The sequence below is a fragment of the Syngnathus leptorhynchus genome, chromosome 5 (genome assembly GCF_054491065.1).
Source record: "Syngnathus leptorhynchus isolate UIUO chromosome 5, UIUO_Slep, whole genome shotgun sequence".
In the NCBI taxonomy this organism is placed as follows: Eukaryota; Metazoa; Chordata; class Actinopteri; order Syngnathiformes; family Syngnathidae; genus Syngnathus; species Syngnathus leptorhynchus.
Window position 1 is genome coordinate 5,079,886 of NC_141199.1, and position 19,952 is coordinate 5,099,837.

The following is a 19,952-nucleotide window of genomic DNA, read 5'->3' on the forward strand; positions in this document are numbered from 1 at the left end:
TATAAATTATAAGGATCGATTTAATCAATGTAATATGTAATAAATAAGCAGACCAGGAACACTAGGCGCAGACACAGACGGTAGCCAACAGTAGACACCGACAGGGAGAAACACACGGGCAGGGCTTAAATTCAAATGGTAACAAGAGGAAGCAGGTGACAGACATTATGGTAAGGAAGAGGTGTGGCTGAGGGAAGTTTCCTGAGCAGCTCTGGCACGGCACGTGACAGGTTGAAAAGTCAATGACATGACGTCATCCGTTGCAACATGGCATGGTGCATTAAACAGCAGTAGGAAGGGGATTTATTTTGGCAAATAAAAGACTACAAAAAAATGGGAACACCAGATATGTATCAAACTTTACAATATTGTTCCCTGTCCTCATCAAGACCTCAACGTGGGAGCTCTGGAGGCGTCCTCTGAAAAGACTCGCCGGGCGTTCTTTGGAATTATTTTAACTTTTTCTATTTTTATTCTATATTATTTCTATTTTAATCTCCAAGTGCTACCACGGATGAATGTGTGAAATTAAGGCCTTCACTAATGGCTGGCTTTTATTTATCTTCAAAAATGTATATTTTACATTTGAAGAATTATTGTCAGCCTAAATTGTTTGATAAACACAACAAATTTGAGTTAAGAATGTAACATCAGTGCTTAAAAGCGGCTAGTATTCGACATTTTGAGATTTAGTTACTTACCGCCTAAAATACCTTGCTACAGTCGAATGTGGGGAGTAATGCCATTTAAAGCACTAACGGATTAAAGATAGGATGGATTAAATAAGTGTGGCAAAAAGACAGTAGCTGCATCTTTATCTAGATTTCGCATCAAAACACAATGTCGTCTTTCTTGACCCTTCACTTGTGATAAAAATCAAACTAGGCTTGAAAGTCCTTGAACACTCATTAGAGTGCAATGAACCATGATCTGGAAAGCACTTTGTGCTAAATTATGTAACACAATTGTATGTATAATATCTGAGGAAGAGTCTTAATCTATTGCAGTAAGGGCTGCAGGCCAACAAGCAGGACTCTTAACGGTTGAGGCCAAGAAGTAGTTTCTAAAACACAAAGCAAAAGGGACTGTAAAAAGGAAGGATGTGGTTGACTGCTTGTGTATAGGAACATTAAGTCAGGCAACAGCAGGAAGCACACTTTTTTCTCTGAGTGCATCTGCAACGCTAAACAACATGCAGTAAACAGACACTGATGTTATTCCCGGAAATTGTCCGGTTAGTGTCTAATGTGTGCTTTTCCCGTGGTCAATATACTTTCATAGAAGCAAAAACAAACATACAAAAACGTGGTTAAGTGGATAAAATATTAAATTTAACTGACCAGCAAGTGGAGCTTTGTTAGTGATTGTCATTAGCAGAGGTTATTGCATGCACTCTAACTGAAAAATCAATGTTTTGATGTTAACTTTAACCAAACTAATCAAATATACTTTAATCTAAATAAATAAAATTTTCAAACAATATCCAACCATCTCAAATATGTGAATGCCTTAGGCTGTTTTTCATCTTTAGAATAAATTGATTTTATATTATGGCTGCTCAATTAATTGCATTATTATTATGATTACGATTTCTGCTCCAGACAATATCAAAATTCATATAATCGAGGGAAAGAAATATATAAATAAAATAAAAAAGGAAGACAATTGTCAACAGTAGGACTACCTAACCAGTCTCACACCACCACATTGTAAACATTTATTGATGTGTATTCTAATCTACACTATTGATATTAAACTTTAATGTGTAGTCATATCTGTCCATGGTCTTATTTGTGCACTTTTTCACACACCAATGTGAAACAGCTTTGTCATCTGCATAATATTACAAATTATGAAAAGTGTCACAGAATAGTGTAATTATGTACTCAAGGACAAAATTGAGTCGACTGACTTTTTTTTCTCTGTAGGTAAAGAAAAAGTGACTGTTAAAAGTCAGTAACTCAGATAGTCAACCAATGAAACCCAATAGACCCTACAGGTTCCATTTGTAAGATGCCAAGAGTAAAGAGTAAATTTAAGCTTTATCATTCTGATTCACCATTGACTGTTCTATGTCCCATTTCTCATTTATTTCTCTGCACATCATGTCATGGTTTGAGGGGGCAACCATCCACTCTCGATTTCACATTCTCTTGGAGAGTCGAGGCTCAAAGTCATAGGTGTCAAACTTAAGGCCCAGGGGCCAGATATGGCCCGTCATATCATTTTATGTGGCCTGCAAAGACAAATTGTGGATCGACTTCATGTGTCAATAATAAAATTGCAAATTGTTTTCACTTTTAAAAACTATTACCATTCATTTTTTATAAAAAAAATTGCAGTTTCCACTAGGCTCTGATTTCAATGCTAGTTCTTCATCAGTTTGTTGTGTAGCTTATACTGTATATAATTGAAGGCGTTGACAGTCATAATGGCCCTCCGAAGGAAACTATGAGTATACCGTGGCCCACGACAAAAAAAAAAGAGTTTGACATTCCTGCTCTAAGTCATCAAGGATTGTCAAGTGTCTCTTAAACTACCTTCTGAGACTCTGAAACAAGAAACAGAAATAACACACTTATATTAGTTACTGCAGAGATTATCATTTTTTATTTAACTGATTAAAATCCCTTCAAAGAACTTTATTCTTAGTTTTCTATAGCATGGAGGTTGATGTAGCAGCTGTGTCTGAAAAGTAAGAGGACTGGGTGCGCTGGGCAAAAGAGGGCTTCGCAAATTGTGTGATCATCTAACACAATATCTTGGGAACGTGTGACTGTAATCTCATGTTTTGTGATCCTTACGTTTTTTTTACATGTACTTGTAAAACTAATCTCTTTTATGTTTTGTTTTCAAAGCTGAGCACTGAAAAACGAACAATGACCCTCGAGTAACGAACCTACGTGAAATTTAGTTTGCTTGGAGACAAGTTAGAAGCAGTTGAAATGCTTAGGCAGAGGAGGCTCGGTGGTGCACTGGGTAGCACGTCCACCTCACAGAAAGGAGGGTGCGGGTTCGATTCCACCTCCAGCCCTCCCTGTGTGGAGTTTGCATGTTCTCCCTGACCCCGCGTGGGTTTTCTCCGGGCAATCCGGTTTTTCCTCCCACATCCCAAAACCATGCTTGGTAGGCCAAGTGAGCACTTCGAATTGCCCCTAGGTGTGAGTGCGAGTGCGGATGGTTGTTCGTCTCTGTGTGCCCTGCGATTGACTGGCAACCGGTTCAGGGTGTCCCCCGCCTGCTGCCCGATGACAGGCTGATGATAGGCTCCAGCACACCCGCGACTCCCGTGGGGACAAAGCGGTTCAGAAAATGGATGGATGGATGCTTAGGCAAGTGCCTCATCAGTGGCAATATTCTGTCACTTATTGAACCAAAACGCGACAGATTGTCACCAGAATTATGTGGACATGTATAAAGATGATGACAATCGTAGTCTTAAAATATTAGAACAAAACTTGTGATATTTTGGATGTTAGGCATGTTTCAATTAATAATATACATGTGTATGTAGTCCTATTTCATGAGGCAATGTAAGTGACGTTACAAAAATAATCGGCAACGAGAACGCGGTGAAGACAGGGCACTATAAAAAAAATCAACGGGGGTTTGTGTCGGGTGTATATGGACCCAATTTCCCAATGGCTACCAAGTCCCTGGTTGAATACTACATTGTCACTACGATCACACCGCAACAACATATCAATCACATGCAGATTGATAGGCTTTGAACAGCTTTTAGATTTTATATTGCATCAAATAGAAATAAAGAAACAATATATATATATATATATATATATATATATATATATATATATATATATATATATATATATATATATATATATATATATATATATAGGGAATGACTGGGTTGGGATTTCACTGAAAATATATCTGAAAACAGATTGAATGCTGATCATTTTTTATTGTTCAAGGCATAGTCTTGTCGAGGTGTTTCGTTGTCTTGACACTTTGTTGTATTTAGTTCTTCATTCGTTTTTGTTCTGTTTTTGTTGGGTCATTGTTCTGTCCTACGTGCTGTATGCCTTGCCTTGCCTTTCCTTTCCCTGCCTTTCCTTGCCTTTCCCTGCCTTTCCCTGCCTTTCCCTGCCTTTCCTTGCCTTTCCCTGCCTTTCCCTGCCTTTCCCTGCCTTTCCTTGCCATGCCATGCCATGCCATGCCATGCCATGCCATGCTTACCTTAAGAAACCTTTTTGTTTCAACTTTAAGAACGCTCCCTTTTGGAACACCTTTTGTTCAAACTTTTTCAGTCCTTGTTTTTTCCCTATCACCAGTATTGCCTAGTAACTAGGTAAACTAGGTTTCATCTACTGGGGAAACGCAGTCATAGCAGGGAAAATGACAAATAATGTTTAATAATTTATTCAGGTCTGGCGGGCATGATTAAATGGCCTCACGGGCCGGATGTGGCCCGCGGGCCCTAGTTCGCCTAGTTTATTTGGTGGTTTCAATTAAATTAAATATTTTTTTAATCAAACCATAGCACCGCTTCTGTGCTTCCCTGCGTTTGGGTCCCCAATCCCACCCGTCATGACAATAAGTTATATTCACGTTTGAGAAGCTGACATCATAGGATTAAATATAATTAAATGGTCCAAAATATTTTCACGTCCTTTCTATTTCATGCGCTTTTAGTTTTCTGATTTTTTTGTCTTCTAACAGCGTTGCCATTCATTGGCCGCTGAATTATTTGGCTCGGGGAGCAACAGCTTAAAGTGAGAGGAAGACCATTGTTTACAAATTTGTCACTTCTCACACTTCTATGATGACGTCCCCGATGATAGTAGACCTGTACATAATGAAGAAAACTTTATGAGGCGAAATAAAGGCAATAATAACGCTTGGGACGAAGCATTTGTCACATCATAATTACTTGACGACGTCCCAGTGCGCGTGCCGTGCGAGGCGTCACGGTTGCGGCAGTGACAGAGTTAAAAGCGCGAGTCTCCACCTTTTATGTAAATACAAGTGACAGATGCGACTCATGGCGGGGAGAAGTCTTGTTGAATGAGGGGGAGTTGTCGTCATGGACGTGTAGCGACGCTCAATAAAAGAAGGAGGAGGTGTGGGCCTCTGCTCGAGTGAGGGAGGAGGCGATAGGCTACCTTTGGATGGAAGCGTGTCACGAGCGCCCGGCCTTGAGACGAGAGCATCAACGTAATTCACGGCGGCGATAAGCGGTTCTGAGGCGTACAGAAATGGGTGGTCAGATAACGCGAAATGCTTTGTACGGTAAGGAATCACTCTTCAATTCCGATATTCATGATAGCGCGTTTGTACTGTATTTGAAGCGGTATTACAGGGGTGTTGTCAGGTAGCGCGCTCACATTATAACGATAATGCTATAAATCGGATCCCTCAGTATAGATTCACGTCTACTATTAATGGCTACATTTAAGGTGATTTCAACTGTATGAAGTGTTTGTCTTGTGAGGCCCATGGGGAAGTTGTGGTTTTTCCCCTTTCCTTATAATGACTTGTGGTTTCCCTCTCATTAATAAACAAAGGACGGTAGTGCTTTGGGACGTCAATATTAGGAATTGTTGTGCAGTACGTTATCCGGGAGCATCCATCCTTACCACATTGTGACTATAAACTGAACTGGCCCTGCTTCAGAACAGTCGGTGGGCGTAAAAGCAGAACTAGTTTTTTTTTTTTTTTTTACATCATGTTATGTAGCTTAGCGTCTTCTTTTTTTTCAAAGACGATCACTTCCCATAGACACTTGGCCATTGTCGGCAAGTTTGTTGTCCAAAACAAGATTTATGGTTTGTAATAATCATTAGAGTATGTTTAACGTGTGTGTTTAATTTACAGGTGACAAACTAAAGGTGCGGGAGTCACATCTAGCCCCACCACATCCTTATTTTGTTGACAGTGAAAACTCAGGTGTCAACTTCCATGTTTAAATCTGTACCAAAATTTCAAATTGTAATGTCTAGTCAACTATAATGTTGATATTTTGCAGTAATTTTTTTTACAGTAATTTGAACAATAGTTGAACTTTTTTTTGCTCCTCAGTAGGATAGGGGCTTTACTAAATACTGGGTCAATTACCGTATTGACAAACAAAATATCAAATCAAGTAATACAAGAGATACAGTCATCTCTTGTATTACTTCATTTGATATTTTGTTTCACCTTCCCCTTATTAGTTCACCCTAAACCTATCAATAAAGGCAACATGCTGTATAAGTAAATATGTTAACTAATTGCAACAATAAACAGCTCCATTTTATTGAACCTAGATGAAACCTTTTGCAGCTTGCATACATTTCCACCACCTGATCATTCTAATTAAAGCCCCAACATTAAGCCAATTAGTTAAAGGACAGACTAAGACCAAGTAGGCTCTTGCTAGCTTGTTACGGGGATCAAGGTCAATCACCTGAGAAATCCTCTGTCTTGGGATCTGAGTACTGAGTTACTTCATTATAGTGTAAACTATTTTCCAGTTTGTTTCAGAGCAGAATGTAAAGTTCCTTCTAAGTTGTTTACATGGTATTTGTAATCATCTATACAGCAAAGGTGTGAAAATTCTCTGTCTGGGGGGCACATGAAATGTGGCATGCTAAAACTCTTGCTAAAATCTCTACCAAAATGGAAAATAGTCTTTGCTTTAAATATGCTCAGCCATTTCAAGCATTTTACTGTTATCAGTAATTAAACAAATTTCCTTTACATTTCAAAACTCAGGCGGCTTGGTGGCGCACTGGGTAGCACATCCCCCTCACAATCAGGAGGGTGGGTTCGATTCCACCTCCGGCCCTCCCTGTGTGGAGTTTGCATGTTCTCCCCGTGTCCGCGTGGGTTTTCTCCGGGCACTCCGGTTTCCTCCCACATTCCAAAAACATGCTTGGTAGGCCGATTGAAGACTCTAAATTGTCCCTAGGTATGAGTGCGAGTGCGGATGGTTGTTCGTCTCTGTGTGCCCTGCGATTGGCTGGCAACCGGTTCAGGGTGTCCCCCGCCTGCTGCCCGATGATGGCTGGGATAAGCTCCAGCACGCCCGCGACCCCCGTGGGGACAAAGAGATTCAGAAAATGGATGGATGGATTTCCAAACTCATTAAACATATTTATTTTTCTGTATAATAATTGAGAAACAATTATTTATTAGATTTATGTTTCATAGCAATGATTTTCCGTGAGCTTCATTACTGGTGATGTGCTCACTGCTTTAGAATGAAATATAAATATTTGAACCCAAAATAGATAGTTCAGTCCTGACCTGTATCTTATTTGGTGCTACAAATGGCATCCTCGACAAGTTTGACTATAGCTCGTCAAGCTGCTTACATTATTTCTATGGCTGCTAAATCCTATCTTGGTTGACAGTTCACCAGCTGTAAACATGTTAACACACTCACCAGGTATACCAACTTTGTTGTTCCCCATTCTACACCATGCCTGCTTCTTTTTGACTTTGTGCTCACAGACAATAATGATGTGGGTGTTCAGATCCATTCAGGGTCCTAACACTTTTGATGATGTCACAATTTTTGTGAAAAGAAAAAAACCCTAAAACCATCCATCCATCCATTTTCTGTACCGCTTGTACAGGGGGTCCCAGGCGTTTTGGAACCTATCCCAGCAGTAGGAGGGGGACACCCTGAATTGGTTGCCAGCCAATCGCAGAGAAAATAGTATGAATTAATAATAGTTCTTTGAAATTGTTGCAAAAAATATACCTCTTGTTCCTGCTGCATTCACCTTGGCTTCTTGGCTCGTGTGGCACATTAAGGTGAAAAAAAAAAAAAGCACAGAATAAAAATGTCATTGAACTTCAATAACTCGTTTTTCACAGATTTGGAACAATAAATACATGTGACTATTGGTATATAAAATATCCTTATGTTACGACAGCGTTTGTGTGTGAATATTCGTCATTTGAATGAACATCCTTCCCGGAACGTGATCATTTATCTTCCAGCACGTCAATGGGATATCCCATTCACTGCTCACATTGGCAGGTCTTTCTTAAAATACGTGTTGTACTCGAATTACAACATGTGTAGTTGGTTTTGTTATGGGTTTAATTTAACAGTAAACTACTATAGTGCCATTAAACAGCTTAAAGCACTCTTTGAATAACAGTTATACACTTGTTGCAAACAAAACAGGTGCATTCAGGCTGGGGGCTTTCACAACACTGCATACGAACTTGGTCAAACTAATCGTTTGTTTTTTCTATTATACTTTGTTTTAAAGATGGTGCGAAGCCATCATATTACGTTTTGATTGACAGCCCTAGTGAAAGACATTGGATATGTGCCCCAGGTTATTGTTATTGCTGAATGCTTTTTCTCCAGTTACTTGAGATTGCTATAAGAGCTAGAGCGAAGAATCCGTCCGTCCGTCCGTCCATCCATCCATCCATCCATCCATCTTCCGCTTATCCGGGGCCGGGTCGCGGGGGCAGCAGCTTTGGGAGGGACTCTCAGAACTCCATCTCCCCAGCCACTTCCTCTAGCTCATCCCGGGGGATCCCAAGGCGTTCCAAGGTCAGCCGAGACGTAGTCTCTCCAGCGCGTCCTGGGTCGTCCCCGGGGTCTCCTACTGGTGGGACATGCCCGGAACACCTCCCCAGGGAGGCGTCCAGGAGGTATCCTGATGAGATGCCCGAGCCACCTCATCTGGCTCCTCTCAACGTCGAGGAGCAGTGGCTCTACTCCGAGTCTCTCCCGGATGACCGAGCTTCTCACCCTATCTCTAAGGGAGAGCCCGGACACCATGTGCTCCATCCTGCCCTCACTCGTGAACATGAGGCACTTGCCTAAGCATCCATCCATCCATTTTCTGAACCGCTTTGTCCCCACGGGGGTCGCGGGCGTGCTGGAGCCTATCCCAGCCGTCATCGGGCATTAGGCGGGGGACACCCTGAACCGGTTGCCAGCCAATTGCAGGGCACACAGAGACAATCATGTGCACTTACACTAATACCTAGGGACAATTTAGAGTCTTCAATCGGCCTAACAAGCATGTTTTTGGGATGTGGGAGGAAACCGGAGTGCCCGGAGAAAACCCACGCGGACTCGGGGAGAACATGCAAACTCCACACAGGGAGGGCCAGAGGTGGAATCGCACCCGCACCCTCCTATCTGTGAAGCAGACGTGCTACCCAGTGCACCACCGAGCCGCCAGAGCGAAGAACTTTATTCAGCATGCAACAGTTGCCGGGGTGTGACAGAAACACATGTTTCAAGGTCGGATGGCACTGTAAAGAGCTCGTGTCACTGTCATGCAAATGGGACTTCTGGCTTTTGGCAGCATGTCAACTTTATCGATGTGTAAAGAAAGATGACCTCACAGGACACAGATATAGATGGGTGCACACTCTAAATTAGCACAGACACTTGCATGTTACACTTTTGTTTGTTAGACATCTGTGCAAAGTTGTCTTTCATTCTGAAACTCAGGACACATTTATCGCAGCGCACATTCTGAAACTTGGGACATTTATCGCAGTGCACACAGCCACTAATTGCTTGCATTCAGTCAATGCACACCACAAACTATCAATAAACCTTCATCAGTCTGATGAACTCAACTGCTAATGTGTCATCATTGTGTTGCATTTTTTGACACAGAGCATTTACTATTAGGTGATTACTTTTGTATGATCCAAGTTGTGATGAGAATCCTGTAAGAGCAAGAAAATTATAGCATGACTTGGTGACAACTAAGACTCTACTGACTCACCTTTGCCTGGGACATCATCATGGTGTCAAATTATTTAAATCCTTCTATAGTAGGATGATTACAAAGTAGGGCACCTCAGCACATACAGTACTTGTACGAGCACAAATTTGTCTAGTCAGTAGTTTGCATCCATCCATGCGCTATACTGATAGCCCTCATTAGGGTTGCAGCTGAGCTGCATGGTTACGAGCAAAATGCTAACAGAATTATTTTTGATAATTGTTTTAATCAAGATTACAATTATTTTATGTATTTTTGTTGTACAACTCTACAGGTCAATACAAATGAAGCCCAAACATTGTTTTTATGTCATTTGGTGGCTCTGTGGTAACATCTTGGGCCCTATTTTCGTGCTGAGAATAAGTCTAGCGCAAAGTGCAGTCTAACTGTGCGCTTGGGTGGATTTTCTTTCTTTTGGTTTATTTTGTTAGACTAGAATTGACCATAACACAGCATTTGCGCCTTTATGCACCATTGTGGGATCGAAAGAGCCTACTCCCGGCCATTCCCTCATTCCCGTTAAAATCAGAACAGTGGAAGCACACCATTATTTAACATTGCGGAAGCAGCAATTGATTCACTAAAGTCCGAGAGATTAAAGTGTGACTTGCCGGGTTCTGAAAGATTAAAGTGGTGTGTAGACTATTAATACAGTATAAACTTCAAGATCTCCCTTGCAGATGATGTAGTCATCCACATATGAGATGGGAACACCTGACTGTACCCCAATGTGTGACACGGTCAGATGCTTGTAACATTTTGAGTTTATAATAATTTGTTGGATTCTAGAATGCTTCAATGGGATTGTCCCACCCTGTTGTCATATTTATAAATGAAATCAGATGACATCCACCACACACATACAACATGGGGGATCTGTCTGCCAGCGCCTTGAGCAAAACACCCAAATTGCGTTACACCACCTTTGCTCTGTCTGTCTGTCCGTCCGTCCGTCCGTCCGTCCGTCCGTGGACAATGCACCTCAATGAACATTTCTGTAAACAGGCCAGTATTAGCTATAATATAGCTAACACTATAGCTATAGTTTTCAACTGTAGTCCCTGGGCATGATATTGAGGTGCCAACAACATTAAAACACAACAATTACAGTAAAAGAGTTTACAAATGATTAGTAAAAATGAGCAGTTAGTAACAGCTAGCTCCACAGATGACACAATAACAGTAAGAGAAACAGAGCACAGAGGACAATAAAAACATTAAGACATTATCTCGTGAGTGCAATGCTGGTTAGATACCCATCCACTTCATGCCTTGTGGCACATAAGGCCTTCACAGAGCACTTCCACTTCTCCCTGTGAGCTGCTGCAGTCCTCACAACAGCCCCTGATGTCCATCCTGCCTCTTTTCTTTTTTCTTCACAGTACGTCTCCAGGTGATCTTTGGTCTTCTTTTTCCTTGCCCTTCTGGTACCCAGGTCATTGCTTTAATGCACTCGCCGTGATCTGCCGTAGTACGTGTCCAATCATTTTCCATCTAGTAGCTTCACTTCTACACTGAGTGGCTTCATCTCAGCTCTTTCTAGCAGGTTTTCAGTTGTGACATGATCTTGCCAATGTACACAGAGTATTGTGCGCAGGCATCTTTTATGGAACACGACTTAGTTTTGTTCTCTTTGAAATGCTGCTGGAGCAACAGATCTTCTTGAGTCTGATGAAAGCACCTATTGCTTTTGATAGTCAGTTTTTCAGGTCTTTCATTCCGCCTCCCTCTTTACAAACTAACTCCCAAGTATGTGAACTGCTTTACCTCTTCAATGTTTTTTTCATTGATTCTGGATTATTTCCTGGTTTCTTGCGTTAATCCTCATTGTTTTTGTTTTTTGTGTGTTGATTTTAAGACCTACTCGCCTGGCCTCTTCATCCAAGCGTATTGTTTTATTCTGAATTCAAGCCAGATCTTTAGCTGCTTTTTAAAGGCATAAGTTGGACATTCTTTTATGGAGAGTGGTATGCTGTTCCAAAATGACTCCCTCTGAAAAGACTGACCGAAAACAGTGCCCCCGTAGGGTACCACACGATCTCCTCTGACCACTGAATGAGTAGCTGTGCCAACAGTAGATTTGAGTTTAAACGTGGAAGGTAAAAGATTGTATATTTGCAAAATATGACATTGATTTAAAAGATTGTATATTGGTTTTCTAGCAAATATTTTAAGGCCCTTTTATATGATAAGTCTATACTTTTTAGAGTGGTATGTCAAGTAAGTGACCAGTTGGTAAAGCAGTAGTCTATATGTGACAACACCGTTGCATGCAAAAACATCTAAAGACTCGATGGTCATAGAAGGCCTGATTTGGTTAAAAAAGGTGTAGATTAAAGTTCATAGTTTTTGTAAATGTTCTTAATGTGATTTTTAAATGAAAGTGTAGAATCAAGAGTAACACTTGGGCCAATGTAGCTGTGAGGAGGTGACCAGCCTTTGGAATGTTTTTTTTAGCTGGCGTAAACAACACGGCATCATCAGCATACATTTGCATATGGTTGTTTTTGCATGCATTTGGAAGATCGTTGATGTACAAAGAACAAAAAAACGGTCCAGGTATGGAGCCCTGTGGAACTCCCCCAATGCACTCTTGTTAAGGTGATTTGACACAGTTGACCATAACACATTGCCTTCTGTTAGTAAGATATGATTTAATTCAGTTGATTGATGGTGAGAAGTTAAAGTAAGTCAACTTAGCTAAAAATATTTTTTGGTCAACGATGTCAAACGCCTACTTAAGATCCAGGAAAACTGCACCAACACAGCCAGCCACCCTTGTCAACTGTTATGGCAGGAACATCCAGTCTGGCATCTAGCAAATTCACAAATAAGTTGAGCTAGACCATGGCCTGTAACAGAAATGACGATGCGCCTGTTATTTCGCTGAGCGCAGACTACTTTCTTTTACCGGATGAGTTGGGGGTTAGGCAACTCCATGCACCGGAATGCTTAGAAAGGTGTAACACTGCCCCCAAATCAAAGTCAAAGTCCGCTTTATTGTCAATTTCTCCACATGCCAAGGCACACAAAGAGATCGAAATTACGTTTCCCACCGTCCCACGGTGACTAGACACAGTAAACAACACTCACATCAAATAGCACAAATACAGTAGACTTGACTTTTTATGCTGAGCACACAGGTGCCAGTCCAGCAAAATGGGGCCTCTTGTGTTAAAAAAGACATTTTAGACATTCTAAGTTTCCCTTTGCCACTTAACTGGGTGAGGAAGTACTTGAACAATTTTTGTCGAATGCATAAATTGGTTGCACATTAGCCGGCTTTAAGATGATGATCCAGAAGGATAATTTTGTCATTAGAATTGCTGAACTATTGAGCTGAGCTGACCTATTTAGAATATGATTGATGATTAAGATGATCTATTCAAGAATGCCATACCTACAAGTCATAATGCAACTGTGACTGGAATGTAATGTATAGATAGTTTGCCTGTAAAATAGCACAATAAGATCACAAAGCTGTTTCTTTTTATTTGAAGATGTCAAAAAGGGTCTTGTTTGTGTCATCTTAAACAAAAGGCATGTTTTGACTGGATCTGATTGCTGTAAAACGCGGCACAAGACAGCGGCGCAGATACAAGGGGTTGCTAAGGAACATGAATTCAACACAGCAGCTGCGCCTCTTTAGAACTCGGTAATGCATTCAGCTCAATTTGCTTTGGACCATGTGCCCCAAATTCAATTGCTCTCCTGTGGCTGTGCCAAAACAAAAGGCCACATCAATGTTTTTAGTGGATACCCGTGCAGGATGAAATAATTCAAGCGTCCTTTCTAAATTTCTCCTCCCATTTGTATTTCTTGAGTATCAAAGAAAGTGACAAGAGTGCCAAACCGTTTGATGGTCATAGGGCTACATCTGACATCTGTCACTATCACTTTCAGCGATTTGATACTTAATACCTACATCAATGTAGGATCTGTTGAAGTCCAATGATGATCTTTGCATGATAAACACCAACAGTATCTTCGGTTATTTTGTTTTACCCTTACATTTTAACATTTGTAATTCATTTTCTAACCAGTGTCCCAGTTTCCTAATTTTTATAATCTATTCCCAGCGAAAGGACGAAGCAATAAATATTGTACCTTTTCTTCCTCAGTCTTTTTCCTTTTGCCATGAGAAATTACAAAAACTATTTTTGTTTAGCACAGAAGCACAAGTGTGTTTTAAAAATGCCCAAAATGACATTCAGTGTATTAAGCCAGCAGTGTCCCCAGAAATCATACAAGTCAAAAATACTGCACTAATTTTGCCAACGCAAGGAAGCCACATGTACTTCATGGACTACAGTGTGCCAATAGCAATGGGTGGTGTAGATCTTAAAACTTGAATACTCGGGAGACTTGCAAAGGCTTTTGGTAAACAAACCGCTCAACGTGAGAATTTGGTTGTTTGTGAAATTACAACGTAGTTAGCAAATATTCAGTTATTTACCAACACTACATGACGCTATCAAATTAAAGGATTAAGTTCACAGCATACTAATTTACTTATTTCTATCTTTATTACTTTGCTGCTCACATGCTAAGATCTGTCCATACTAGAAGTGTCTTAATAATGCTTTTTTTGTTGTGATTACACATGTGATGTAAATAATGTGCATTGATTTGAGTGCTTTGTCTTTTCATCCAGACTCCCTCGGTGGGCCCTTCCCATCCACATCCCACCGCTATCACCACAAACCCAAGAGATGTTTGCCTATCCAGTGTGGTAGTGTTGGGGGTCCCCTTCCAGCCAGCCCACTTCTCTTTCACCCTAATGCTAAAGGTTCCCAAATTGTCATGGATCTTGCGCAAAAGATAGTCAAGAGGCAAGGAAGTTTCTGCAATGCCATCACCTTCAGCAACAGGCCCATAGCCTTGTATGAGCAGGTCCGCCTCAAGGTAGTCCAATTCATTCAATACTCATATTTCATATACTTATGTACTCGCATTAAGATGTTTTGATTTTCAAAAGAAAATATATTTACCATGCTTGATAAAATGTATCAAGAAAAAATTAGGCAAACTATTTAAAATTCTAATCATGCCAAAAATGTGTGAACTTGGATCATAAATGTGATGCAGTATGCACCAGAGGATAAAATACTAAAGATTCCAATTGAACTCCGACCGCTCAGCTTGGTGAGACAAATCGAACCAAGATTACTAAGACATTGTCTCAGATCTGTTTTCTTCATCTTCTTTCATCATCTGAATTTTTTTGATTTGTCTTGTTTTATTTTTGTAGTGATGAATCTGTTGGTTAACATTTTGGTCCACTTGCCAGTGATTTAGAAATACTTTTTTTCTGTCCTCAGATTACTAAGAAACAATGTTGTTGGAGTGGCGCTCTGCGTCTGGGGTTTACGTCCAAAGATCCATGCAGGATCAACCCTGACAACTTGCCAAAGTACGCCTGCCCAGACTTGGTGTCTCAGAGTGGCTTCTGGGCAAAGGCTCTACCTGAAGAGTTTGCCAATGAGGGCAATGTTATCGCCTTTTGGGTTGACAAGAAGGGCCGTGTTTTCTACCGCATAAACGAGTCCACTCCCATGCTGTTTTTCAGCGGAGTCCGAACCACAGAACCCCTCTGGGCTCTAATTGATGTTTATGGTCTGACCCGCGGAGTGCAGCTGCTAGGTAAGATGCCTGATCTGGTTTACCAATTATTACAAACCTATCTACAATTTTTCCTTTTGGTCAGGTTTTTTTTTTTTTTTTTTTTTTTAACATTCCAAAATTTCACTGTTTTTCATGCTATGCCTCGAAACTCATCTAAAACTTTTAAGTTCTGAAGCATGCTTTTTGTCTGTGTGTATTCAAGCTGTAGAACAGTTAAACAGATCCCTGAAATGCCTTTTTTATTATGCTTTTTTTCTGCTTAGACAGTTGGTCAGGGTAACAACCAATCACAAAACAGCTTTGAATGTCACGTGACCAAAGTAATAAAACAGAGGTGCCATGATTGCCTTAGCCCCCCTCCTGAGATAGAGAAAAAATATTGTTTTTTGCTGCTTAATTCATATTCCACAGATGCAATATTAATCAGAATGCTGTGTTGGGAATAGTCACGGTGGGAAACGTAATTTCGATCTCTTTGTGTGTCTTAACATGTGAAGACATTGACAATAAAGCAGACTTTGACTTTGAGTCAGGGTGCATAGAATATATTTTAAAGAAAAGTTGACTCCCCTTTATTATTAGAAAAATGCCATGGTTGTCAAATTAATAATTTGGAAGAAAATGAACTAAATTAACAAACAAAACCCATTACATATTTTCCAATTTCACAGATTCGCAGCAGAAGGATCAAAAAGCCCCCAAACAGTGTTGATCATTTCATGAGTCCTATCACATCCAGTCAAAACACTAAATATGCACTTGATGGTGATTAAGTGAGCTGCTTTCAAACTCAGCTTAACATTTGCTGTGGAAATTTGAAACAATTCATTGTCGACTTTGAGAAACCTCTTTTCAAACCACAGGTGCACAATGCCCCAGAAAATAGTTTGCTATTTTCTGCTGGAAGAAATTTTACATGAACATTTTTTACTGGAAGAAATGTAACATGGAAATTTTCTGCTGGAAGAAATGTACCGTAATTTTCGGACTGTAAGTCGCTCGGCCGGGTGGCTGTCCAGGGACGGTGGATGGGGCTCGGACATGGCTTTTATGCACGCACGCTCCTATTCTATGGAACTCTATTCCACCTCCGTGGATGGAAGTCAGGGGCCGGTGCTCGGCCGGGTGGCTGTCCGGGAACGGTGGATGGGGCTCGGACATGGCTTTTACGCACGCCCGCTCCTATTCTATGGAGCTATCTTCCACCTCCGTGGCTGGTAGTTCAGTAGTTGTTGGCTCATTGAACTCTTGTTTTGTTAAATAAAGAGCCGTTTACCAAACCCACCTCTTTCCTGGTACTTTGTTAACGCTACAATATAGTTATATACTGGATCTCTGCAGCGCACGTGCGGCGTTGTTGACATAAAGAACGAGGCATTTGATCGATGGATTTAATGATTTGGAGTGACACAGATGGTTTGATATTGTTTTATTATGATAGTTATTTGAAATTTATTTTATATATCGTTATATGGGTCTGTGGAATAATTAGAAATGCAACTTACAACGGGTCCGACGTCAGCATATGCGGCGCATACGCGGCATTGTTTACATAAAGCACGATCAATGGATTTAATGAATTGGAGTGACACAGATGGTTTGATAAACGTATTATTTATGTAATACTTACTTGAATAACTCTGAATGTTACATCAGGCCCGTTCTCAGGTCCTCGTTTGTGTATATGTCACGTTAGCATACCGTATCGTTTAGCCTGTTGTTGCTGGTTCATGTCTGTTTTTGGTGTTGGATTCTGACAAATAAATTTGCCCCAAAAGTGCAACTTATACTCCGGTGCGACTTATATATGTTTTTTTTTTTTCACTTTATTGTGCATTTTATGGCTGGTGCGACTTATACTCCGGAGCGACTTATAGTCCGAAAATTACGGTAACATAAAAATGCACAAACGAGTGGTAAGTAATAGATAATACACCTACATGTATGACTCATAACATTTACCACAGTTGTCTTTAAAAGGCATTTAAAGTTTAAATAAAACACCTAATTTTCAGACAGTTTATATCAGTTTTACTTTTCTTTAATCATCTGAGCTTTAATGAGACAACTGAGCTGACGCAGCTGTTGTGATTGAGGTGCACTATGCCAAAGGGTATTGTCTCCCTGGAGAAATGTAGCGCACAAATTATCTTGCTCTCATTTATTATATTTGCTAAAACCTGGCATTTGAACCCTCTTTATATCTCCTCCACTGTATGTGTGCCAAGTACTATATTCTTTTCCTTAGAAGCAACTGTTTTCATCCCGCTGCTGTTTAAAAATAGACTACTTGTGCCATCAAGATAGCACGTTCGGTTGCAACTGTCCACAGAGTTGATTGACACAATTCTAGCAAGAGTAGTGGTGGGATCTATGTATGTAGGCAGTCTAAAGTGAACCTTTAATTAAAATGTGCCATTCAGTCATGTAGTCTCCATAAAAGGTTCAGTTAAATGTTTATTAGGGTGAGCACATTGAGATGAGTCACCTCACTGTCAGGAGGGTAACAATCTTTATAGAGGAGCTTGTAAGGGTTCATATCACAAGTTACCCTTTTGCTTTATAATTTCTGTATATGATGCCAATGTTTTGTATGACAGAAATCGGTGGAGTGCATCTCAGCATTACTTCCTTCCAAGCACATACTTTATTATTATTTAGCGCAACAGAAGTCCTTGTTGCTATTTTACATGTGGGTCATAAGAAGGCCCGCCATTAAAGAATGGTCTCATGTTTCATTGTGGACTGACTGACATCACTCTACAAATGGGGGTCAGTTCCGTGTGGTTGTGAAACACCACTGATGGCTTGCATCAAAAGATTTGATGGTGCATTTCCTTGTCTTTGTGGGCATACTAATTCATCTTCTGGGGTTCTGTGCGCCCCTTTTCTGTGCACAACCTTCCACAAACCTTCCCCAGCTCCCGATAAGCCCTTAGGCATTAACATCTGATGTACTCTCACATCTGAGACCTTTTCTCTTTGCTTTCATCTCTTGTTTTGTCTGGCATTAAAAAATGAGGCTATTTCTTTGTTTCATTCTCAGATGGCAACAGATAAATTAATGGCTTGTTTACCACACTTGATATTGGTAATGGGCTTTTGGTTTTTTTGCCATGCGTTTATTTATACTGCCAGGCAAATCCTTACCTGAATAATAATAATAAATGAATAAACTTAGCAAATTTCAGAATCTAATGCGGTCACAGAAAGGGAAAAAAAAGAAGTATGATGAATAATGAAATAGGGCTTAAACTTGAAATAACATCTGGTCTTGTAATTTTAATCATTGATTGTGCATGTCCTTTTTCAACTATGCTGTCTTAAATTCATTGGCTCAACTAGCAATAAATGTCCTGGCATCACTAGCTCACAAGCATCCTCAGCTCTGAGAGACATGTGGGAGAAACTGTCAGGCGATGAATGATGATTTGGAGATTGCATACACTGGACTGACATTGATGTTGAACTTGGCGAAAATAATTGTTCGAATCGGGTTACTCAAAGGTACTATTCAATGCGTCTTGTCACATTTCATTACACATTTACCTTCGTATTCAAAATTAACTTAATAAAGTGCAAGTTGTTCACACAGTTGCTGACTGTGTCATGATGAGAAGGGATGCATTAATATCAGTATCGATATCGGTGTTTATACTGTGTATTTACTCTGATTGAAAAAAATTCTCCTATATTACAGTACTGCAAATTATGCTATACAAAATGGATGATGAACACTCATCAGATGACTACTAGTATTAGTAGAGGTCTGTGACGCAAAACTATGGTAATCTTCGTTGGTGGCTTTTAATAACCTCGCTGTTAAGGAATATAGTTATATTGCCTTTCCTTTTGTAAAGGCTTTGTCAGGAATAACCTTCGAACAACCTCTCCTCCAAGTACTTCTGGGTCAACTTGCTTGCATAGAAAAGGAAAGTTCTTTGGCAAAATCGGGAATCTGTTGAGGCCCCTTTTTTTTTGTGTCTATTTCTTCTTCTGGCATTTTCTCACCTAATCGTGTAGACTGATCCCACCTAATTGAAATGCCTTGTTATGTTGTACATGCTACATTTAAGTGAAATGTGTGGCTGTTAAATCATGCTGTTAGATGTCAAAATGTCAGTAATGACCTCTAAAGAGTGTTGGATTGGAGTCAATGTTAAAAAATGATTCAAAGCATGTTTTTATTCTAGTTACAACATATAATGACATTATCGGTTAACGGTTCTTGGTATCAATAATGATTAAAATGTCAGGACTAATAGTTGCACTCAACCTGAAAAAAAGCATTAGCTCTTGCTTGTTTGTGTGTCATGTGTGCATAAAAAATAAAAGGTTGTGCTCATGACTAAGGTTATTATCTCTAAGGTCCTGGCATTGTGGCATTGCATCGACAAAGAATAACCATGCTGAATTCCAATGATGACTAAAGGGACAGAGCACGTGTTAGAAGCCTGATGTTCAAAATACGGTTTAAAGCCTTGTGGCCTGATAAGGGAATGTGCACTTGTCCTTTGCCAGGAATAAAAGAACATCGCAAAGCATCTAGGACAAATTCCCCTCTGACTACATCCCTCTATTTGACAACCCCTTCTCCCCTGT

At 40.2% G+C, this 19,952-nt stretch overlaps 1 protein-coding gene across 1 annotated transcript in view; it reads left to right on the top strand.

Moving 5' to 3' along the window:
* The first annotated feature begins 4,838 nt into the window (after positions 1–4,838).
* The window catches only part of neurl1aa (neuralized E3 ubiquitin protein ligase 1Aa), a 31,383-nt gene continuing 16,269 nt past the window's right edge, over positions 4,839–19,952 (top strand). Inside the window, exons 1-3 of the mRNA XM_085911946.1 lie at positions 4,839–5,256; positions 14,380–14,630; positions 15,047–15,368. Coding sequence (XP_085768072.1) covers positions 5,223–5,256; positions 14,380–14,630; positions 15,047–15,368 — 607 coding nt within the window. The 5' untranslated portion in view covers positions 4,839–5,222. The remainder of the gene's footprint in view (positions 5,257–14,379; positions 14,631–15,046; positions 15,369–19,952) is intronic.